The sequence below is a fragment of the Spodoptera frugiperda genome, chromosome 25 (assembly GCF_023101765.2).
Source record: "Spodoptera frugiperda isolate SF20-4 chromosome 25, AGI-APGP_CSIRO_Sfru_2.0, whole genome shotgun sequence".
Taxonomy (NCBI): domain Eukaryota; kingdom Metazoa; phylum Arthropoda; class Insecta; order Lepidoptera; family Noctuidae; genus Spodoptera; species Spodoptera frugiperda.
The window spans coordinates 5,604,084-5,629,828 of record NC_064236.1 but is presented as its reverse complement, the minus strand read 5'-3'; the positions used below and the strand labels follow the sequence as shown (position 1 = coordinate 5,629,828).

Below are 25,745 nucleotides of genomic sequence, written 5' to 3'. Positions count from 1 at the left end.
CAAAAATATTATTTTAAAAGTTGAGTGCTTTTAAACTCAAATGTGAATATTTCTTCTATCAGGTTACATTCATCAATATAGTATGGGTTAGCCATATAAGCATAAAAAATAAAGGAACTTAAATAAACTACTGCTCATCAACTGGCCACATGTGGTTATATAAAGATGCAGTGGATCTTCCCCGTAATACTAGACGAAGATCATGAATGCAGTTTAATGCGGAAATGGTCATTATAATGAATGCTAGCTGTCTCCTAGACTGGTTGAGTAATACGGGTATGGATTATAGAGGACTATTAGAAATTGATGGCCCGCTGGGGCAGGTGCTTTTGTTCTATTGCTGAAGACATCTCTTGGAAATTACATAGATATAGGTGTAACATAGGTTAATACCTATTGTGTATAATATGTAGATAATTATAGGTAAAGATATTCACAGTCAATAGAACACAATAATGAAGAATTTAATATTTCATTATAATTTACTTAATGTTAATTGTTATTTGATTTATTTTACTTTCTTCTTCAAAAGACTTGAGTTGTTCAAGTTCAAGTTATTATACTGTTGTACGCGTAAACATTCAAGTTTTATCCTAAAGGAACTCTAATAAATCTCACCGTGCCGTTAAGTTTCCTAATAATTTCAATATCTCCTCGAGAAAAATCATTTCGCGAATATTTCACGCAGAATGTAAATAAAAATTCTCGCGTAGAGTTCTGCGTAACTTTAAAATGTTCGAAGAATTCGTTCCAAATACGAATAGTATTGTAAATTGAATTGAATTTGAATTCGAATTTTGGAATACGAGTTCTTAAATACATTATTCCTTATGGCTTCGAGAAGTAAATAAGCTTAAAAATTAGTAGAATTTTAACACAAATTCAATCATTTATATCTAGATAATTGAAGTTTCCTTCAAACTAAATTTACTTTTGCGATTTTTATAACTTTGCGGTACGATTGGTCATAGGCGCTGTGTACTTTAATATTAGCTTTGAATCGTTCACTCATATTTTTATATAGGTGCGAATATTTTTCATGGAAAACGTTATAGATCTCTTCTGGGTAAGCGATATTTTATTTGTTATCTCGAATACAGCTTCTGGTTATGCCTGGTACAGCCTATATTGTTTTTCTCTCTGATTTTACCTACGTGACTTGGAATGCGTTAGTTAGTAAATGTTCGATATTTCTGTTGTGCCGTGTATTCCAACACGCAGTACACAGAATACACATTGAATCGGCAAGAAAGACATCATATCAATGAATCACGACTATTTACATACATAATGACTTAAATACATACATTATGTTAATTGTATTCTAATGTACCTGCTATGTATTGATAGATTTTATTTTACGTGTCAAGTAAATAACACGTATTTATTGGAAAGTATTATCGGAGCTGTCAAAACAAAAATAAAAAATGTTTTGCACAATACGTTATCGGTCTTGGCTGATAAACTAAGAATAGGTTTAATACTGTTATAAGAAATGTTTACGTTTCATGTCTTCTGTTACAATGTTTCGTTAGCTGATGGCTGCGGCTGTTCCTTCGCAGATTACAGATTTTGTGACGTGATTGTGCTCCTTAGTACGTCAGCTACTTGCCAATAAAAGTCGCGTAAAAATCCGTCCAGCCATTTCAGAGATAAAATAGACAAAAATTTTAAAAATATTATTTTGGTTCAAGTATTGTAATTCGTATTCATATTACGTATTAAAAAGCGGTTATTTCAATATTACAAATATAGACAATTCAATCTCATTTATTAGTCTACATTACACGTACTTATGTACGTAGATGTACTTTATTCTCTGTTATCAGGATGTTTCAATTGCAAAAAGGAAAGTCTGCCAGTACAGTCGAGATGTCTGTTAGCTGTGTGATTGAATGACAATGCTGATAGGTCACTAAAGGTTACTGCACTTTGTGTTTATTGTTGTCAGATGCTCACATAGGTTTCTTTTATGCGATTGGGTATTATCATGACAGGTCGTCAACGTTTGTACCTTCTGACTTAGTTTTTCCTTAAGAATTAATGGCCTGATCGCTCTGCGTATGTGAACGCACCTGTGTGATTTAATAGTACGTACTTGGAAGTAGACACTGAATATCAAATGACTACTTAACTTCTGATAGATATAAATGCTCACGTTAGCTGATTCTGCTCCAGTCAAAGATCAAGTGCAATAGGCTGTGAGGAAAATTGATGATGTCGATGATAAATGAACCAATAAGAAATAAATATCCTAAAAGCTGTTGTACTACTAGGTCAATTTAAAGCCTGCATGTATCGTCTACATTTCTAGCGTAAACAATAAGGAATACACAAGGGTAATAAGAATTATTAATGGCTGTCCCATTTAAACTTGTATGATACATTTATTTTAATATCCGTCCATGAAACTTCAATACAAGCGGGTTATTATAGGGATGTTTATTCAATTTGCATTCATTCATCAACCTTCAATGCAGGTGATCAAATAAATAAGAGGGAGCAAATACGGACCGGTAATGTATGGACGCTCATCAATCTATTTGTGTTCATTGCAATATTTACTTTATTTTATTTATTGCCTTTGAATGCCGTTCGTTACTCTATTACACAGTAATTAAGGCTTGTTTGTGCTGTATTTTTATTTAATCGATAAATACATTAGATATTCTTAATTAAACTCGCAATTTGTAGTATTCGTGATATGAATCGTCCTAGATATGTAGGTAACCTGAAATTGTAGGCATGCAATTGACAGGTAATTCGATGTAATTGATTAGTGGGATTAGTTTGATAAATTGTAAGTCTTTGTGGGACTGTTCTCTCAAGTTGACTTTTGACTGCACGGTTGGCGCGGTGGCTGGGCAACTGGCTGCCGTGCAACGGGTAGCGGGTTCGATTCCCGCACGGAGCAACTCTTTGTGTGATCCACAAATTGTTGTTTCGGGTCTGGGTGTCATGTGCATGTGAACTTGTATGTTTGTAAACGCACCCACGACACAGGAGAAAATAATAATGTGGGGCAACGTTTTATAAAAAAAGAAAAGAAAAGAAATAATTGGAATCAGTAGTGGGAACAATAGGATTTCCCTATACATGCGGTAAGATCACTGACACAGGCGTTGCACTGGTTGGCAACGACAGAGAACAAAGCTTCCCATTGTTCGGTCCTGAGTATAGAGCCCCTGTCGCGAGCCTGTCGCATTGTTAGCCATGTTTAAGTTTACGAGGACGTAACTGCAGTTGATAACATCTGCAAACTTGTTAAACTTAGCCCATCAGACTAGCACCGCTCATTCAATGGCTCTTGTCTTCCAAGATGCTCGTTTAAGATGTCAGTGCAAGTTAGATTACTGGATACAAAGTTTAACCATATAATTATATGCTTTTGTAAATTGTACAAATAAATGTTTTTTTTTCTGCAATATTCACCATTTCTATTTTTACTCGATTGCTCTGTAAAAATTATTTTGTCTTTTCTTACTACTTTAAATCTTTGCTGTTTTATTACGACGCCACATATCATACTTTTATGATTTTGATTATTTTTTGGTTTTTTTATTTTATTCCTTAAAACGTTTAATTTCTTTTATTTCAGAGGGCGATTGCTCAGCAACAACAGCATGCTGCAGGTAAGTCGCTTGTTTTCTCATCATCATTACCATTTTCATGCAAACGCTACTGCACACTGCTTACTTTCACATTTGTAATAAAGGTACCTGCTAAGATAATATTAAGTACTTCAAGCCATTCTTGTTTCATGTAAAATTGTAATGTTACTTCAAGATTTTACAGCTCCAAATTGAAACAGTTGCTTAAATAAGTATTGGTGTCATGTTGTTTTTTTTACAGACTTTACTAGTGTATTAGTTAGGCGTAACTTAACATAGTCAAAACTGAATTAATTATATCATATCGATAGCACACAATAAAAAATTTTTTGGTAAATGAATTTTTGGCAGATACAAACAATTGTGTACTTATTATTAATTTGTTTTAATTTGGTTTTCGTAAGTATACTTACGTGAAATAAGATATCTGTGGAGCACATCGTGTTAAAAAATAACCTATGAGACGATAACATGTTTAAAAAGTATGCTTTTATTACTACTATGATTTTGTAATACAAATCATTCAATATTTCCTTATTCTATAGACTAGGTAGGTTTTCTGTCTTATCTATCCAATTCTATAACGCTATTGGAAGTCAATTTAGTTTTGAAATGAAGCGAAGTTTCGAAGTCTTTTCACGTAAATTCTTAAAGATTTTCTAAAGTAAGTAAAATTGAACAGTAATATGAAATCTTAAAGGCAGTTGGCAGGCACGTCAGGTAGAAAGCGGTTTAAGAAAGAAAGGAAATTGCCTCCGAGTTTTGGGAAAGGTGATTTTACTCTTTTTCGGAATATATCGTGGTTTTATAAATATGAAGTGTCTGTATTGAATTGACATCTTGTTTGAACGTTTTACTAACTTGATGCTGTAATAATTAACTTGATGCTGTAATAATAATAAACTTGATGCTGTAATAATAATAATAATAAGCCCCCTAAAATCCAACCTTACGTCCAAGCTGAACACCTAGCTTACGTGGGGGGCGGACACGCGTACTGTACAACTGTACAGGAGTAAAAACTTACGCGGCTAACAAGGCAGGGTAACCCAACATGGAGATGAGTAATAGAGCATATAATTTGCGGTCGCTTCCCGGGGGTCGCCGGGGCGCATCTGGAGCCGATGCTGGATGCCACAGTATGCGAACCATCGGTGGTGTGGAGTTGAGCAAGCGGGCTCCCACCAAAAAACATGCTACAGCTGATCGTTGTGAGTTGACCAGGCGGGCTCACAGCGAAGAAGCGACAGCCGATTCCACGGGCGATGATACCATCTCATTATTTTCATCCATCCCTTCAACTCGCCCCTCATACATGACAAGGAGTAAATCCACCTTGTCTACCACCACTACACTTGATAGCGTTGTGCGAGATGTCAACTTTGACAGTGAGCTTGCACCCGCTACAAGTGCCTCGAGTAAGCGTAGGCGATGGACACCCGAAATGAATATGTTCATTCTACGCACTTATTTTCATTTAACTTTATTAGACACAGATAAACGGACCTATCTCGAACCACTTCACTTAAAATTCATAGAAAAATTCCCAGACATGCAGGTTAGCCGACAAAGAGTAGGAGATCAACGCAGAGCTATTATAAATAACAAACTTTTACCACAACAAACAATAGATACCATACGCGACGAAGTAAAAAGAGAGTTAGATCAACTACAACTAAACCACAATAATATACAAACAGAGAATACTATAGACCATACACACCAAACACGCACACAGTTACAATTACATCCTAGAACTACAGAAACACATATTACGCAAAACAAAACACAGTCTCGAATGAGATGGACAAACGAACAAAACGAAGGTATAATGCGGTCTTATTATAGAGTTACAGATTTGGGCAGAAATGAAACAGTGTATAGAAAACGGATGTACGATGATTTCATCAGTAATTTCCCATCACTCGCCCACCTAACCGAACAGAGAGTAGCAGATCAAAGAAGAGCAATCATTAATAATAAATACATCAGTAGCGATAAATTAAATTCATTAAAGGCACAAGTAGCTGAAGAACTCCTTTTACTAAACCCTAACTCACAAGATAATAGATACACAGACACACAAGCTATAAGTAATAATATTCCCAATACACAATTAGCACACAACACGTTTTACTCTATTGATGAACCTAACACACAAACATTGGATAACACTGAAATCAACATTATAGAGACGGTACCTAACCCAGAAATAAACCTAGAACGAGAATTATCTATAGATGAAACCTTTCAACAGGCACTTACACATTACAAAAATACCAGCCCCATTAATAGGAGCTATATCCCCAAACAGAAACCGTCCAAAAACCTTGCAAGATTAATCAACTATTTTAATAAATTTATTCTCCCAGAAAACATTGATAGTAACACAGACTTTGACACGTTTCAGACTATTATCTATTGTGCCGCATGGACGGCTGCAAAACTAAACGGAGCAAGGATAACACTTGAACCACGAGAATCATTCCGTATTTCGAAATCAGAGCATAAACCGAAATGGCAACGGCGGCTCGAGCGAAAAGTAAAAGATTTACGAAAGAAGATAGGAAGACTGACACAGTTTATAAATGGTAGTAGGAGCAGAAAGCTGAAAAGACACGTAAACAAAATCTTAACACACTACAGAATTCACACTATCCACGAAGAACCAAACACACAACCCATACACACCCTTGACACACTGAAACAAAAACTATCTGTCGTGAACGGACGACTAGAAAGATATAGCGCATGTACTTTAAGGAAACAACAAAATATTCAATTTTACCAAAACGAAAAACTCTTCTATCGCAACATGAAACAGGCAACCACAAATAATAACCGACACAACACTACACGAAACAATGAACACACTATACCTAATCCAGAGTCCCTACAAAACTTCTGGGCAGGAATATGGGAAAGGCCTACTGAACATAATTCCCAAGCAGAATGGTTACAGTCAGACTTTTCAAGTGGCATACAGCCCATGTCTTTTGAACACATACCCGTCGACACATTTCACAAAGTTCTGTCCAAATTACACAATTGGAAAGCTCCCGGATCAGACCACATTCATAGTTACTGGTATAAAAAATTCACAGCAATCCATTGTCATCTCTACAATTTCATAAATAAATTTATTAAGAACCCAGAATTAACACCTTCTTACTTAACGGCTGGCACAACTTTCATGATACCTAAAGACCATAATGATTTATCAAACCCGGCAAAATACAGACCCATCACGTGCCTGCAGACCCTGTACAAAATCATGACATCCTGTATATCTGAACTGATATACACGCACATTGACGCAAACAAGATTTTAGCTGAGCAACAGAAAGGATGTCGAAGGTTTAGTCAAGGCTGCAAGGAACAATTAATAATAGATTCTGTTGTTCTAAAAAATGTACAGAAATCCAAATCCGACTTATTTACCATGTATATAGACTACAAGAAAGCTTATGATTCAGTTCCCCACTCCTGGCTAGCTCAAGTATTAGACATGTATAAAATAAACCCATCTATAGTCACTTTCCTGAAAACTGTAATGTCCTCGTGGACTACAGTACTAAGACTCACTACCCCGACCGAAACAATAAACACCAACCCAATTAAAATACAAAGAGGAATCTTCCAGGGAGACGCACTTAGCCCACTGTGGTTCTGTCTTGCTCTTAACCCATTGTCAAAATTACTAAATACCACCTCATTAGGAATCCCACTAAACTCCATAACCGACGAGCAGAATGTTATTTTGAACCACTTAATGTATATGGACGACATTAAACTATATGCAAAAACTGAAAATCAACTTATACAATTAGCAGACCTGACAGAGACATTCACAAATGATATTAAAATGGAATTCGGCATAGATAAATGCAAAATAAACTCAGTAAGAGCAGGACAGAACTACCAACACCAATATACACTAACTACAGGCGAACATATAGAACCAATGGATGAGCAGGATACCTACAAATACTTAGGTTACATACAGTCTACTACAATACACCACAAAGAAATCAAACAGAAGCTAAAACAGCAGTTCCAACATAGATTAAATACTATTTTAAAAACACAATTATATTCGCGTAATACAATAAAAGCTATAAACACTTTTGCCATCCCTGTCCTCACTTATTCGTTTGGGATAATCAATTGGACTAAAACGGACCTCAAAAACCTTCAGCGCAAAGTTAATACAACGATGACTAACAGTCAGTTGCAGGAACGATCATTAAATTTTTAAAGTGACTTTAAATATTAATGAAGCTTTAAAGTGTTGCACAAAGAAGTATTTCTATCTCATTTTAATGCCGGATTAACTTTAATTAAAGAAACGTCAAATCGGGACTTTAGCCTATTTTTTACGTTGCACAAAACGTCATTAGCGCTAAAGGAGCATTAAATTGACAGTTTGGGGTTATAATTTTTAATCAGTCACAGTCAGTTGCAGGAACGATCATTAAATTTTTAAAGTGACTTTAAATATTAATGAAGCTTTAAAGTGTTGCACAAAGAAGTATTTCTATCTCATTTTAATGCCGGATTAACTTTAATTAAAGAAACGTCAAATCGGGACTTTAGCCTATTTTTTACGTTGCACAAAACGTCATTAGCGCTAAAGGAGCATTAAATTGACAGTTTGGGGTTATAATTTTTAATGCCTAGTCAAACATCCATTAAACTTGTTATTAAACTCTGAATTCTTTTGTAAATAGTGCTAGTAATATTTTTTTACTTTATTACAGTATTATTTTGTCCCTTTCATCTTTATTCGCTCCTTCCACGACGACGTCGTGTAATTCCAGATAGGATAAATTTATTTGAAAAACATGACGGAGAAGAGTTTCGTGTGAGATACAGGATTTCTAAAGCTTTACACATTTGCGAGATACTCAATTTACAAACAAACTCGAAGAAATAGAGCCATTGATGGCCTCACATAGTTATTGATATGTTTGAGATTCTTCGCTACTGGATCTGCCGAAGATCAGCTTCCTGCCAAACATAGGCCTTCCTTAGTGTTAACAACCACTAGCAACACCAGACAGATATAATGTAGGATGTAATTATAATATAATAGTATTTAATTACTGAGTACTATTCATAGGAATAAATATATTAAACCTTTTTCGTCATTTCATATTAAACCTTTTTCGTCATTTCATAGACTACATAAATTGTTTAAAATAAATGTTAGCTGAAATGGAACGTCAAATGATATATTTAAAAACCGGCCAAGTGCGAGTCGGACTCGCCCATGAAGGGTTCCGTAACAGCAAGTAGATGCCATATTATAAAAGTTACAAAATAACTTGGTTTTACATAGTGTTTGTATGAACGACAAAGTTATATTTACGGTTTTTGATATCTCGTTCAAACCAATTTTCGTTGTTAGTTTCTATTGAAATCTACACCATATATTTTTTTTTGTTTTTTCACTCTCTTATTTTAAAAGTTACAGGGGGGGGGGCACTCATTTTTCCTCTTTGGAAGCGTCTAACTTTCAAACGGTTGATTTTGACGAAAAATGGTTTTGGGAACCTTTATGTCTTTTTTAAAGACATATCCATAGACACCCATCACGGGTATGTTAGCTGAAAAAAATTTTTTTTGAATCAGTTCCATGTATGGATGTAAAAACCCTTTAATTTTTAAATTTAGTAATTTTTATTCAAAATTCGAATAGCGGTTATCGAAATACATCAACCTACAGAGTTTCAACTATGTAGGCTCAACAGTTTCGGAAATAAATGGCTGTGACATACGGACGGACAGACAGACAGACAAACATGACGAATCTATAAGGGTTCCGTTTTTTGCCAGTTTTCTGCAACTGACTGTCAGTTGCAGAAAACTGTCTTTAAATTCGACATTAGTTAATCCGTCATTATCGCTAATATTCCATTAAATTTAAAGACGTTGCACAAAACTGTTGCGGGTCCCTTTAATGGGGCTTTAACTAAAGACGACATTAAAAAGTGTTGCAAGTTAAAACACATATTTTGAATGAACTGATTACGTAGTATTTGTATACTCTCTGGAACTGATTGAATGTAAATTGTCATTAAGGATGGAAGGAAGCGAATCCCGCTTCGAAAGAAACCGATTTTTTAAAATGACGATTTATCGATTGTGTTGGATTTATTTCATGTAGTTAAAGGACAGTATAAAAATCAATACAATACCATTTGTTACTACTTAGTTACTTGTAAATTAAGACTCAGTTATGAGTTTTTTCAGAGCTAATTACATTATTTACGTAATACCTATATCTATATTTTGTATTTGATTAAATATCTCTATATTTGACAGATTAAGCATATGTGTTAATTTAATTAGCTACTATTAAATGTATTTTGTAGTGTCTTAATAGTGGAATACATATAAATATCAAATCTTATTCTAATTCACTGACCGATTCAATTATGTGTTCCGATTTAAAATAGGTATCAACCTTTTTGGTTCGCGGGAAGAAATTCCTAGATCGCCAGCCCTAGTTGTCAATATTGACATCATGAGCGTTTCTGTCATCTCTGTATTTAGGAAAAATCCAATTTTTTACGATAAAAATATTATCAATTGCTTTAATGTGGTGTTGAATTATCTTTCATTGGTATCGTAACAGCGTTTGTAAGAGAGAAGATTTAACGTAGCTTCCAGGTGTTTGTTATTGTTGTGATTAATTGAGAATTGGACTCGTCTCGAGTTTTCCTTTTGTAGAAAGAATTTTCAGCATTATTCATTAACCATGGTATCTGGTGCAATACAGGCTGGTTCAGGCAGTATGCATCGCCCTTGTACTAACTTTTTAAGCAAAGAATTAACCAAAGAATGGTATAATATTGCACCCACAGAGGAAGTACGAATTGCCCCCATGTAATGACGGTATGGTATTTTAGTAAAATAAATATCTAATAAAATAAATTAATTTAAAACAAGATTAGTCGTTTTATTTATTCTTAAAAATATACAAGGTATATACATCTATTAATACACCTATTCCCCTAGCATGATATGGAAATACCGAATGTTATTTCAAGATGCGAGAAGATTAAATGAAATTCATAACATTTCAGGAATTACAATTTATTTTTACAGAACTATTATAAACCAACAATCCGTCTCATCGACCAATATTCGAATTAATTATTTTCCGCCATTTTTAGGGTTCCGTAGCCAATGGCAAAAAACGGAACCCTTATAGATTCGTCATGTTTGTCTGTCCGTCCGTATGTCACAGCCATTTATTTCCGAAACTGTTGGGCCTACATAGTTGAAACTCTGTAGGTTGATGTATTTCGATAACCGCTATTCGAATTTTGAATAAAAATTATTAAATTTAAAAATTAAAGGGTTTTTACATCCATACATGGAACTAACAACGAAAATTGGTTTGAACGAGATATCAAAAACCGTAAATATAACTTTGTCGTTCATACAAACACTATGTAAAACCAAGTTATTTTGTAACTTTTATAATATGTCATCTACTTGCTGTTACGGAACCCCTAATGGGCGAGTCCGACTCGCACTTGGCCGGTTTTTAAATATATCATTTGACGTTCCATTTCAGCTAACATTTATTTTAAACAGTTTATGTAGTCTATGAAATGACGAAAAAGGTTTAATATGAAATGACGAAAAAGGTTTAATATATTTATTCCTATGAATAGTACTCAGTAATTAAATACTATTATATTATAATTACATCCTACATTATATCTGTCTGGTGTTGCTAGTAGTTGTTAACACTAAGGAAGGCCTATGTTTGGCAGGAAACTGATCTTCGGTAGATCCAGTAGCGAAGAATCTCAAACATATTTTAGAGGGTGGTAGTGTGTGATCTGAGGTGTAGACCAAATGAAAGACCGATGACGACTGAAAGTATATTGTTCCTTAATAAGACGGATACACAGTGCGCGTGTTCACATAATGAACAATGAAATAAATAAACAATACCTATAATTTATTACATCCGAAATATAAACTGTAACTTTGTTTACGTTGCTGGTTGACACGCCTTAAGTAGTACTTATACGCTATGCCGCTACAATATCAATAACTATGTGAGGCCATCAATGGCTCTATTTTTTCGAGTTTGTTTGTAAATTGAGTATCTCGCAAATGTGTAAAGCTTTAGAAATCCTGTATCTCACACGAAACTCTTCTCCGTCATGTTTTTCAAATAAATTTATTCTATCTGGAATTACACGACGTCGTCGTGGAAGGAGCGGATAAAGATGAAAGGGACAAAATAATACTGTAATAAAGTAAAAAAATATTACTAGCACTATTTACAAAAGAATTCAGAGTTTAATAACAAGTTTAATGGATGTTTGACTAGGCATTAAAAATTATAACCCCAAACTGTCAATTTAATGCTCCTTTAGCGCTAATGACGTTTTGTGCAACGTAAAAAATAGGCTAAAGTCCCGATTTGACGTTTCTTTAATTAAAGTTAATCCGGCATTAAAATGAGATAGAAATACTTCTTTGTGCAACACTTTAAAGCTTCATTAATATTTAAAGTCACTTTAAAAATTTAATGATCGTTCCTGCAACTGACTGAATGCCTAGTCAAACATCCATTAAACTTGTTATTAAACTCTGAATTCTTTTGTAAATAGTGCTAGTAATATTTTTTTACTTTATTACAGTATTATTTTGTCCCTTTCATCTTTATCCGCTCCTTCCACGACGACGTCGTGTAATTCCAGATAGGATAAATTTATTTGAAAAACATGACGGAGAAGAGTTTCGTGTGAGATACAGGATTTCTAAAGCTTTACACATTTGCGAGATACTCAATTTACAAACAAACTCGAAGAAATAGAGCCATCGATGGCCTCACATAGTTATTGATATGTTTGAGATTCTTCGCTACTGGATCTGCCGAAGATCAGCTTCCTGCCAAACATAGGCCTTCCTTAGTGTTAACAACCACTAGCAACACCAGACAGATATAATGTAGGATGTAATTATAATATAATAGTATTTAATTACTGAGTACTATTCATAGGAATAAATATATTAAACCTTTTTCGTCATTTCATAGACTACATAAACTGTTTAAAATAAATGTTAGCTGACATGGAACGTCAAATGATATATTTAAAAACCGGCCAAGTGCGAGTCGGACTCGCCCATGAAGGGTTCCGTAACAGCAAGTAGATGACATATTATAAAAGTTACAAAATAACTTGGTTTTACATAGTGTTTGTATGAACGACAAAATTATATTTACGGTTTTTGATATCTCGTTCAAACCAATTTTCGTTGTTAGTTTCTATTGAAATCTACACCATATATTTTTTTTTGTTTTTTCACTCTCTTATTTTAAAAGTTAGAGGGGGGGGGGGCACTCATTTTTCCTCTTTGGAAGCGTCTAACTTTCAAACGGTTGATTTTGACGAAAAATAGTTTTGGGAACCTTTTGGATGGGTGTCTATGGATATGTCTTTTTTAAAGACATTACTTTAAAAAAGACATATCCATAGACACCCATCACGGGTATGTTAGCTTGTTAGCTGAAAAAAAATTTTTTTGAATCAGTTCCATGTATGGATGTAAAAACCCTTTAATTTTTAAATTTAATAATTTTTATTCAAAATTCGAATAGCGGTTATCGAAATACATCAACCTACAGAGTTTCAACTATGTAGGCCCAACAGTTTCGGAAATAAATGGCTGTGACATACGGACGGACAGACAGACAGACAAACATGACGAATCTATAAGGGTTCCGTTTTTTGCCATTGGCTACGGAACCCTAAAAATGGCGGAAAATAATTAATTCGAATATTGGTCGATGAGACGGATTGTTGGTTTATAATAGTTCTGTAAAAATAAATTGTAATTCCTGAAATGTTATGAATTTCATTTAATCTTCTCGCATCTTGAAATAACATTCGGTATTTCCATATCATGCTAGGGGAATAGGTGTATTAATAGATGTATATACCTTGTATATTTTTAAGAATAAATAAAACGACTAATCTTGTTTTAAATTAATTTATTTTATTAGATATTTATTTTACTAAAATACCATACCGTCATTACATGGGGGCAATTCGTACTTCCTCTGTGGGTGCAATATTATACCATTCTTTGGTTAATTCTTTGCTTAAAAAGTTAGTACAAGGGCGATGCATACTGCCTGAACCAGCCTGTATTGCACCAGATACCATGGTTAATGAATAATGATGAAAATTCTTTCTACAAAAGGAAAACTCGAGACGAGTCCAATTCTCAATTAATCACAACAATAACAAACACCTGGAAGCTACGTTAAATCTTCTCTCTTACAAACGCTGTTACGATACCAATGAAAGATAATTCAACACCACATTAAAGCAATTGATAATATTTTTATCGTAAAAAATTTGGATTTTTCCTAAATATAGAGATGACAGAAACGCTCATGATGACATTATTGACAACTAGGGCTGGTCAATGGTCATCTAGGATTTTATTCCCGCGAACCAAAAAGGTTGATACCTATTTTAAATCGGAACACATAATTGAATCGGTTCAGGGAATTAGAAGAAAATTAGATATTTATATGTATTCCACTATTAAGACACTACAAAATACATTTAATAGTAGCTAATTAAAATAACACATATACCTAATCTATTAAATATAGAGATATTTAATCAAATACAAAATATAGATATAGGTATTACGTAAAAAATGTGATTAGCTCTGGAAAAACTCATAACTAAGTCTTGGTTTACAAGTAACTAAGTAGTAACAAATGGTATTGTATTGATTTTTATAGTGTCCTTTAACTACATGAAATAAATCGAGTCACGATCGATAAATCGTTATTTTAAAAAATCGGTTTCTTTCGAAGCGGGATTCGCATCCTTCCATCCTTAATGACAATTTACATCCAATCAGTTCCACAGAGTATACAAATACTACGTAATCAGTTCATTCAAAATATGTGTTTTAAATTGCAACACTTTTTAATGTCGTCTTTAGTTAAAGTCCCATTAAAGGGACCCGCAACAGTTTTGTGCAACGTCTTTAAATTTAATGGAATATTAGCGATAATGACGGATTAACTAATGTCGATTTTAAAGACAGTTTTCTGCAACTGACTGTAAGTTCCGCAAGCACCACCCAAGATCTTGTGTGCAAAGGTTAACGCTACCACGAAAAGAGGGGGGCAGGGGACTGATAGATATTTTGAATCTTCACAACCGACAAATCACTACACTTAGAACATATTTTTTCGCTAAATCTGAATCTTCCACACTACACCGACTAATAACACACAACGACCGACACTTTACACCACTAAATCTTAACGACAGGACTATACAGAGAAATGAAACAGTTACGGATAACAAAACAAAATGCTTAGAATGGACCCAAAAGTCTCTACATGGAAGACACCGCCAAGATTTATGCCAACCAAACGTCGACAAAGAAGCGTCGAACGCATGGCTAAATCGAGGCGAACTCTTCCCAGAGACTGAAGGGTTCATGCTAGCTATACAAGACCAGGTTATAGAGACTAAAAACTATAGAAAACATATAATAAAAAATCTATCAAACGACACGTGTAGAAAATGCAATAGTTCCCCAGAAACCATACAGCATATTACCGGTGCCTGTAAATCAATAGCCCAGACTGATTATAAGCATAGACACGACCAGGTAGCCAATATAATTCATCAAAAACTAGCTTATCAATACAAACTAATAGAATCTATTGTACCATATTATAAATATAACCCTGAAATTGTTCTGGAAAATAGTACAACAAAATTGTACTATGACCGAGCAATCTTCACCGACCGCACAGTTCATTACAATAGACCAGACATTACACTTATTGACAAAAGAAATAACACGGGACTCCTGATAGATATAGCTATACCAAATACTCACAATCTACAGACAACAATAGCCGAAAAATTATCCAAATACACAGAATTAAAAGATGAAATAACCCGACTTTGGCGTTTACAAAAAGTTATAATAGTCCCAATAGTTATATCTTCCACAGGAGTCATTCCCAAACAGCTCAACCAGTCTCTAAGTTCTCTGAACCTGCCCACCAGTACTTACTACCTCTTACAAAAAGCAGTCATCCTAAATACTTGCAGGTTAGTTAGAAAATTTCTGCAAATTGATGCAGAGACTACAGTACAGCCCTCTCACAATCACAACCCCACTGGTGAACACTTGGCTTAGGCCCGTGCCACCAGAATACCCGGCTTGCCGGAGACAAAAAGAATATATGTAAAAATAATAATAATAATATAAACTTTATTGTACACCTTTTACAATTCAGACAATAAATATAAATAGCGCTAAGTGGATGGTAGGGTACAAAGGCGGCCTTATCGCTTACAGCGATCTCTTCCAGGCAACCTTTGGGTGGACGGAGATGGTGAATGTTAGTGGAGGTGGTTCTGGGTGTACTTACAACTTAAATATATGAATATACAATTACATACATACACAAATACATAGGTACATATACATACATTCATACATACATACATACATACAAACATACATACATACATACATACAAACATACATACATACATACAAACATATATACACAAGAAATAATAATTATGTTACAAATGACAAGAAGCAGAAAGAAAACGACTGCGACTGAAGGAAATAATGACGCTGTGTTACAGCTTTGAAAGATAGTGATCCTTCACGAGCACCTTGAAAGTAGCGAGCGACTGTGCCTGCCTCACCAAAAGCGGTAGCGCATTCCACAGCCGCACGGCTCGAACCGTAAAAGATTGATCAAAGGCTCTGCTTTCATGTTGAGGCATCTCAAGCTTGAGTCTCTCCGATGACCGTACTGGTCTAGAATGTGTGTCATGACAGAACCTGAAACGTTCCTTGAGGTAATGGGGGGTAGCAGGATTGAACAATATATTGTATAGAAGAGATAAGATATGAGTATTCCGGCGAAGGCGAATCGGCAGCCACTTGAGTTTCGTGCGATATTCGGAAATGTGGTCATATTTGCGTAATCCAAATATGAACCTTATACTAAAATTTTGGAGTCGCTCAAGTTTATCTAACTGCGCTTCGGTAAGATCCGGATAGCTGACATCGGCATAATCGAGAATGGGAAGGAGAAGTGATTGAGCTAGCGCAATTTTAGTAGCAGTTGGAAGAAAGTTACGAAGTCTGCACATAGACTTCGCAGATGCAAACATTCTTCGACTGACTTGTCCTAGTTGAGGTCCCCAGGAGAAGTCTTGGTCCAAAACAATACCCAAGTCCTTTACAGTATCACTGTATGGTATTGTAGTACCGTCAAAAACTATGGGTGGCATCTGTGTCCACGCGATCTTGCATCGTAAACGAGGGCTACCGACAACAATGACCTGGGTCTTCGTGGGATTCACCTTTAGGCCGTAGGCCGTACTCCATTCAGATATACGAGCCAAGTCAGTGTTGACCATCTTGACTGCTTCGGAAAAATCATCAGGAGGTGCTTGTGAGTAAATTTGCAGGTCGTCGGCATACAGGTGGTAGGAAGAGAGAAGTTCATTAGAGATAGAATTTATAAAAATTGCGAAGAGTAAAGGAGAAAGAACGCCCCCTGTGGTACGCCAGCAGTCGTATCAGACCAGGAAGAGTATGAACCCTCAATGGCAACATGCTGCCGGCGGCCACACAGGTAACTACGAAAGAAATCAATCACAGTTGGAGATATGTTGAGAGAGCTCAGTATTCCAAGCAGTATGTCGAAATCGACGGTATTGAAGGCGTTGCTGAAATCTAGCAAGGTGAGGAGAGTTAAATTACCGTTTTCAATACCGGATCGTATGTCATCGGTGATGTGGACTAGAGCCGTAGTGGTACTATGTCCCGGACGAAACCCGGATTGGTAAGGATTAAGGAGACGGTGTTTGGTAAGGAAAGCACTAAGCTGGTTATAGATTAGACGTTCAAGGACTTTGGAAAGGAAAGGTAAAATAGAAATTGGACGGTAGTCGGAAAAGGATAGGATATATAAGGATAATAACTGCTTTAGTTGACTGAAGTATCTTGTAAGGTAGGAAATATTTGCTAATGATTTAAATTTAGGCGTCCTATACATAAAAACTAATCTAAGCTATCGAAGTGTGAAATTAATGTTACCGTTATACTACATATTCTAGATGAGAATAGTAACCTAAAACATTACTACATAGCGGCCATCGATCATATAACTCGTATACAGTAGTTAATTATTCGTTATATTGTTTAGTACGCGTTTAGGGAACAGAGAGTAAAGTTCCCTAAGCAAAGGAGGATCCTCCGACCAGGCGAGGTGATCATGCCTGGCGGGCTTTTTGCCCAACTGTTGTTCGTTGGGATTTTCTATCCGTGTTATTTCGCATGTAAACTTCATATGTGCGATGCAGGATATTTGTGACGTCATCCGTTGATTTGCTCGTCGATAGTCTATGTTCGACATCTGTCACTTGTTACTTGTCAATGTGTCGCCACATCACTCCCCCCCAAGACCGGAGGTCGATCCTGTTGAGACGGCTGTCGATGCTTGAGATGAGCGGTGCCAGAGCCAGTGTAGAATGTCCCTAGTTCCAGTGAGTCGGAACTGTGCCGCTGAATGCCCAGTGAGTCGGGTGAGCGGTGCAGGGTGATACTCCAGTGAGTCGGAGTAGTGAAGCTCGCAGTGTCCCACGGTGAGTCGGGGAATAGATGCTGCGAGGGTAGGTGCGTAGTGGCTGGCGTCTGCGTTGACGGGAGGAAGGCGTCCTCAGACCGTGTGCAGAAGGTGCTGTGCCTAGACGCTGATGAGGCCGTAGGGAAGAACCAGGCTGCATATCTTCGATGTAGCGGGTGGTGTCCCTGATGAGGCCGAGGATGCTGGTTGGCTGCGACTTGATTACCGCTCAGCGGAGAAGTGATGGGTGAGGGAGATGGCGATAAGGATGACGGTGCTGATCTGCTCCGTGAAGGTTGGTTTCAATCACGTCGGGGGTCACCACTTTAGGGAACAGAGAGTAAAGTTCCCTAAGCAAAGGAGGATCCTCCGACCAGGCGAGGTGATCATGCCTGGCGGGCTTTCTGCCCAACTGTTGTTCGTTGGGATTTTCTATCCGTGTTATTTCGCATGTAAACTTCATATGTGCGATGCAGGATATTTGTGACGTCATCCGTTGATTTGCTCGTCGATAGTCTATGTTCGACATCTGTCACTTGTTACTTGTCAATGTGTCGCCACACGCGTAAACAAACTCAGTGGAATCTTACGTTAACTATATAAGTATTACGTACTATTTTATTACTATGCATGGATTTTACTACGTATCTTTTGTCTAGTACCTACTCGAATTATAAATTAGAATAAAGAATATCCCTCAATGCCGTTGGATACACGTTTGATATGAGTTAATAATAAATAGAAGACCATAGTGCTTCGATATAAAAAAAAAAAAAATTGACCGGCGCAAATAGTCTACCTATTGACTTCTCCCACCTTGGGCGAGGCAAGATGGTCAGACTGCTTTTCGAGCCGGAGCCCCGATAAATTCGCTAGACAGTCCGCAGCTTCGGATTAGATTTAAATTGTACTTAGTGCATAGAAACATGATATATCTATCATGTTACTACTATACTACACCTATCTATACCACCTATCTCTACTATATTACACCATCCCATGCAATATGTAGAGTGTTGGTTTGATGTACTTCAGCACAGGCTTTACAGCTTCTGAATTAAAGGATTGATGTTAAATGTTAATTATAATTGTTTTTACTTACATAGCTAAAGTAGTTGCTATCCCACATACACTTATTAAGTATTGTAGTTTCTTTTGCTTATTTCTATGGTAATAAATTCGGCTATTTTTACCTTAAGTAAAACTAAGAACAACATAGTAACTGTTCAGAAGCGACTTTGTACGAGAAGTCGATGTTTGTTGCCAAGAGAGTAACAATATACTAATAACTATAGTAATATTTAATATTAACTAGTGGAACTCCTTAGTAATTAATCTAAAATAGTTTCTCCTTGTTGCACGAGAAAAATGAAGCTTATAAATCCCTGACTGGGTACCGGGAAAACCTTAATTTACCTTACTGCCACACTGAAAATCATTTCACAATGATTACTTAAGCCTTTAACTGCCATCTGAAAACTGAGGCAAATCCTCCACTAACGTTGGTAACCGGTGACCTACGTGACAGTTAACGTGTTAAGCTATTCCTTAGTAACGATTCTGTATCGAAAACAATCACTAAGGACTGGGTTATGTAACCATTACATGACTGAGTACGGTGATTAGCTTGAAGAATACTAAAATATACTTAGTTCATATTTTATTACAGTAAGTGTGCCTCCTCAAAAGCTGTAATTGCTCTTGTTTGAAATAGAGAAGCCTCAGTTACCATACCAATTAAATATAATACGAATAAACATATAATACGCGTTTGTAGGTAATTCTATTGTGTAAACTAATTAAAGTATATCAACAACACGACACCAGCAATTTATACTACGCTAACTCGAAATTTGGAAAAAACTTTTTTATGCCAAGTTGCTTAAAATGTGTGTTTACATACGTCATAAAAAAATTGAGAAGAAATATGCAAAAATAAGAAAGTTACAAATCTTATAAAACGCTAAGTAAAGGTACTTTTTGAAATCACTCGATTTATATTACGCCAACTATTATTAGCGGAGTGTGCGCGCGGATCACTTTGGTCAAAGTCTGTGCAACACTGCACTAACTCATAGTTAGCGTAGTTTAGTGCGTGCGTGTGTATACTTGTTCGTTTGTAAAATGAACGACTTAGCGACTTTTACATAGTAAATACTTATGTGTTAACGTATTAATTAGTTTATTAATGGTACGTTGACTATTCTTTTTGTGAGTAAGTACATGTTCTTTATAAAATATTGAAATATGCATCAGATGATTGATCATGCACTACGACCTCCCGTACTACACTACGCTAACATAAGTTAGACGTGTATAAGATGTAAATTTTTTTTGATGAATTTCGTTTATATACGGCTAACTTGCGCTAAATCAAAAAATAGAAATAATTAAGAAAATATAAATATGAGAGATTACAATGAATAAATTAAATATTAAGCATACCAAATTTCAAAAAAGTATCTTAATTAATGTAAAAGTTATCACGTTTTTCCCTTTAAACGCCTCTACTGTAAAGTACGCTTTTTGAGTTAGCGCAGTATAAATTGCTGGTGTCGAACAGATGTTTTATCTTAATAAGATATTTCGCGAAAAACAATTCTATAAAGGTATGTGCTCTCTCTGCCTGTGGTTTTGCCTGCTTAATTGGGATAAAGAATTGTCTGTATGTGTGATTCAAAGTCAAATTCAAACTTTAGTTTAGTTTTTTAGATTATCCTAACTTATAATCTGTCAATGTGTCTCTAAGATGTTATGTCTAATGATGCATGAAATAGTTACGAACATAATGATATCCTCTCGAACATTCGCACTAATAATATAATATTACATAGTAGGTTTAGGTATACGTACATTGTAGATTCGCTTTGATTTTGTAGTCGAATCTCGTAAGGCTCGTTTGTTGTTCTCATCGATTAATCACAAACTTTGAAATGGTATTGGCAGTTTGTTTATGGTACAGTCAAACACAATAAGAATAGGCAATGCTTGCTTTCACAAAACTTGCATGCTGGTTTAGCGGTGTAGCTTTTACCTGCATTGAGTGGAACTGTTGCTCCATTTCTCCGTAGTGATTCATGAATATTGCCAGCAGGAAGGGTATTTTATTTATGTCTAAAAATTGTATTAATGTGTCTCTTTTTGGGTGGAAATTCTTTGCATCAGTTTCATTCGCATTATAAGGTGTAATGTATTATGTATTACACCATTAACATAACATAAAAGTTAGATAACCCTTAGCCTCTACCTCTGCCAATACTCTCAAGGAATTACACCACGCCTCAAAACCGGCATTCATGTCAGTCAACAGTTTTATTTCTGTAATAGCAACACGTATCTCCCACCCATGGTACTTCCCCTCACTATTCACCATCAGGTGGGCCGAGGCTGTTTGCCAATACCATCAAATAAAATAAATTGGTTCTTGAGAATACATGACGGGCATTAGTTTTGTAACCCGATACTCTTAATAGATTAGTCGTGCAAAGTATTTCTAGGTCACAAGTAGTATAAACAAACAAATAACGTCGTTTAATGCAATTTATCAATGTCTGTTAACATGTGTCCTGCTTAATTCATATCCGATTATGTGTGCAATGCATTATTTTAATTGTATTATTCTTGAAACTAAGCCAATACATTGATGATTGCGTTGTGGACGTAATTTCGAACGATTTTCCTTGATGTGGGACATTGTAAATAAGTTAATTGAATAACAAATACTTAGGTTTTTAATGTATTTAAAATGACTTCCGAATGGCGTAGCACGAATCGTACCTTGATAATATTACGTTTATTTTGATAGTGATGTTGGAATATTACGTTATTTGAAGTTGTATTTATTTATTTACCTTTTTGCTTTGTAGATCGCAAGTTTCGGGGTTGGGTTGCGGTGTAGCAGTAAACAGCTAATGTTTAGTGTTTTGATTACGATTCCCTCTTACGTAATGACATAACCACGTGGTTGTACTGACAGTCTGGATCTTTGTTTGATGTGTGGTTAGCTAGGTTTGCTATATTAGCTAATGCTAGCCCGCCATATATCTACCCTAACCGTAGTAACCTAACGGGCGAATGTGCTTGATTTTGTTAGATATTAGAAATCTATAAAACGTTATTTTATTGAGTGTCCCAACACATAGGTAATGTCGAAATCATTGATCTTGAAAACGAATAGCGCTTTATGAGCGAATACAATGGCTGCTAATCAAAATTTAAAAACTGATGTTTCGTAATAATTTCCTGAGTTAGGTTCAATGATGACGATTTGAAACGAATTCAAAAGACCTGCCCATTAATACGTTGTTTTTGTATATTCTTGGTAATAGAGTCAGGCGTTACTTTGTGGATATGCTACGCTAACAATACAATTTTTTTTTGTTTTTATTCCGCTTCTAGATTTGTTTTCATTCTTGATAATGTTCAGAACTTAGACTTTGTTGGCTTATTTATGTCGTTAATAGTCTTCGATCAGTTTTTGTCAAGATTATCCGAATTAAATAGATCCCTATAATAAATAATAATCACGTGCAAACGGATTAACTAATCACAGATACGATCGTAAATACCTTTTGTAACACTCTGTATTTTCTTTGCGTGTTACTAGGTCGTTTTATTTCTCCTCAAGAATAAAAATTATGTAATGCAAATGTATAAGCATTCTAAGCTTGCTACCTTTGAGGATTAGCGCGCTTGAATATAAGAAAAATATAATCGCCAGCTTAACATTATTCTTGCATGAAGGAGTAAAGAAATTGAATTTATAAGAATGTAATTTTAATATAGTAGAGTATTTCTACCTATTCAGTATCAAGTGCCAGGTGGTACCGTAGATTTAATCTAATATCAATTTCAAAGTTTTAGATTTAATTTTATTATAATTATCCTTGTACTGTAAATTCACAGTAAAGTTGAACGAAACAGTTGAAGCTACGTTTGAGAAGTGAGTTAAGTAGTTGGATTAAGACACAGACGGATATTTCATAATTAAAGATAAAGATTTGCAGAGACTTGCATTAAGTCATTCTGCTTTTGTATTTAATATTGTTAATCGCGCTAAGGATTTCTTTTTTTATTTTTTAATCTGAGTTTGATAAACTCATGCTTATGATTAAACCAAAATGGAAGACGCGAGATTTACGCTATTCCTACTTTTTTTTTTAGCTAAAAGCCTAAAATAAATCAATTATGTTAACTTTATCTCAGGATCGTTCTGGGTTTTTAATAGAAATTCAATAGATCTAATGTAAAACGTATACCTTCAGAGGAAGAAAATTAGTTATTGATCAAGCACACAATTTGTCTAGACAACTTATTAGACCAGTATGTGTAAGTGCATTTTTATCAATAGAAGCCCCTATTAAATGTAGTAAGTGGCTTCACTACGCTACCGCTAGCTTTCCTTTGTAAGCGGATTTTCTCATTCAATTCTTACAACAACGGATCACGATGCCGTAAGAGGATCGACTAGGAGACCAATTGAACTGAATGCACTACAATATATTCAGGTCTAGGCTGAACCGATTTATGATCTATTCTCGGAAAAATAAGGTTCATATCTGAAATGACGTCAACCTTGGTTTCATATCGTCTGGCTTTGTTATTTCGATTTGTCTTGGTTTCTAAAGTAAAAGGTTGTACAAAATTAAATGGTTTTCTTTGAGAGTCGCATGTCGTCTTTCAATTTGCTTTTGTTGTGGTATTAGGCTTACAAAAGTCGCTTATTACCTTCGTATGATTTTTCTTAGATGATCACGGTTTTTTGTCTATTGGTCTGATCAAATTTTGAGGAACTGTGCCTTATTTCTCTGCTCTTGTAGTATTAAAATGTTCATTGTTTTTAGACCCTTAAATATAGGACAAAGTTTTGTATTCTTTTTGGTCTGTACTGTTGTTATTTCGGTTTATATATAAAATCAATTACTGTTCGTTAGTCTCGCTAAAACTGGAGAACGGCTAGACCGATTTAGCTAATTATGGTCTTGAATTATTTGTGGAAGTCCAGGAAAGGTATAAAAGCTGCGTAATTAATGTTTTAGGTAGTACGAAGTTTGCCGGGACAGCTAGTCGGTTTATATACTTTAAATATAGTTAAGTTAGTATAGTAAACCATTGTGTGTTTATTTTTGAAGATTCCTTCTCTAGAATAGTCCTAAAAGTTGTTGATACATTTTGATTGAAATATGTTAGTTAGGTATTAAGTTTGATGTAGTGCCCCTACATACACTGTAGGCTATATAAGGAAGTGCTCACACACATTCACACATGCTTTTAAGTGATAGCAAATATGAGTTTTGCATGTTTGATACACACGTTCCAATTTGCGACACAATGTTTGTGTTGCTTTTAAGCCTGTAGTCAAACGTTAAACTTTTAATTGATTGTGAGTTCCATTAAATATTACTGCAAAAGTTTGTTTAAATCAATTAACATGTCATATGAACGTTTTGAATCCATATATACTAATCGTCAAAGGGAAATTAAATGTAGTGTATATTTTCCGAACAATTTTATCAAAGGTATTTGATATGTGTAATTAAATCTGAATAACCAGTGAACGTCAGTACTAATTGGGAATGGAGTTTTATTTTTCATTGGACGTATGTATTTATTGATTGCAATAAAATTGTTATCTTTGACATGCATTTAATGCCAGTTTTTTAACTGTATGCAACTTATTTACAGGAGTAGGTAACTGTGCTGGGGATTGCATGTTTTCGCTTAATGCAATAACGAATTGATTTTATTTTTGTAAATACTAGTATATGAGCTAAAATGTAATGTAATTTCACTGTCTACATTTTTTGGTCTCTCGGTACATTATTGACTTTAGAATGGAGAAGCATTTTATGTAAATAAACTAAACCTAATTTGTTTCTCGCGTTAACTAAATAGTTTGATATAGAGTTATATTAACCGTGTCACAACATGATGTAAATGAAATACTTAGAAGTGCATAGAAGCATTAAACTGTATATTCTTCAAGGTTTATACTATAATGACGTTGTATCGGGTGTCCCAAAATTAACGCAAGATTTGAATTTGCCGCCATTTGTGCAGTGAAGTGTTGGCAACCCTGAAAAAAAGCAATTTGACAGCTAACAGTATAGGGTTATTAAAAATGGAGCGTTACACGATAGAACAACGTGTCTTCATTATTAAAGAATATTTCAAAGACATTTCCAGGTCGTGTACTCTCTCGTTTTGGTGATCAAAATTTGCCTCCTAGATCGTGTGATTTAACACCATTAGACTTCTTTTTATGGGGTTTATTTGAAATCACATGTCTATGTCAACAAGCCCACAACCACCCGTGCATTAAAAGAGGAGATTCAACGCTGCATCAACGAAATTCAGCCACATTTATGCAGAATGGTCATGAAAAATTTAACAAAAGAGTGCGCTTGTCTCGCAAAGCCGTGGAGGCCATTTGTCCGATGTGTTATTCCAAACAT

At 35.2% G+C, this 25,745-nt stretch overlaps 1 protein-coding gene across 4 annotated transcripts in view; it reads left to right on the top strand.

Moving 5' to 3' along the window:
- Window positions 1-25,745, top strand: part of LOC118263163 (uncharacterized) — a 104,704-nt gene that overhangs the window by 31,404 nt on the left and 47,555 nt on the right. For all 4 annotated transcript variants that reach the window (XM_035574978.2, XM_035574997.2, XM_050704588.1 and 1 more), the window contains exon 8: window positions 3,599-3,632. In XM_035574978.2, coding sequence (XP_035430871.2) covers window positions 3,599-3,632 — 34 coding nt within the window. The remainder of the gene's footprint in view (window positions 1-3,598; window positions 3,633-25,745) is intronic.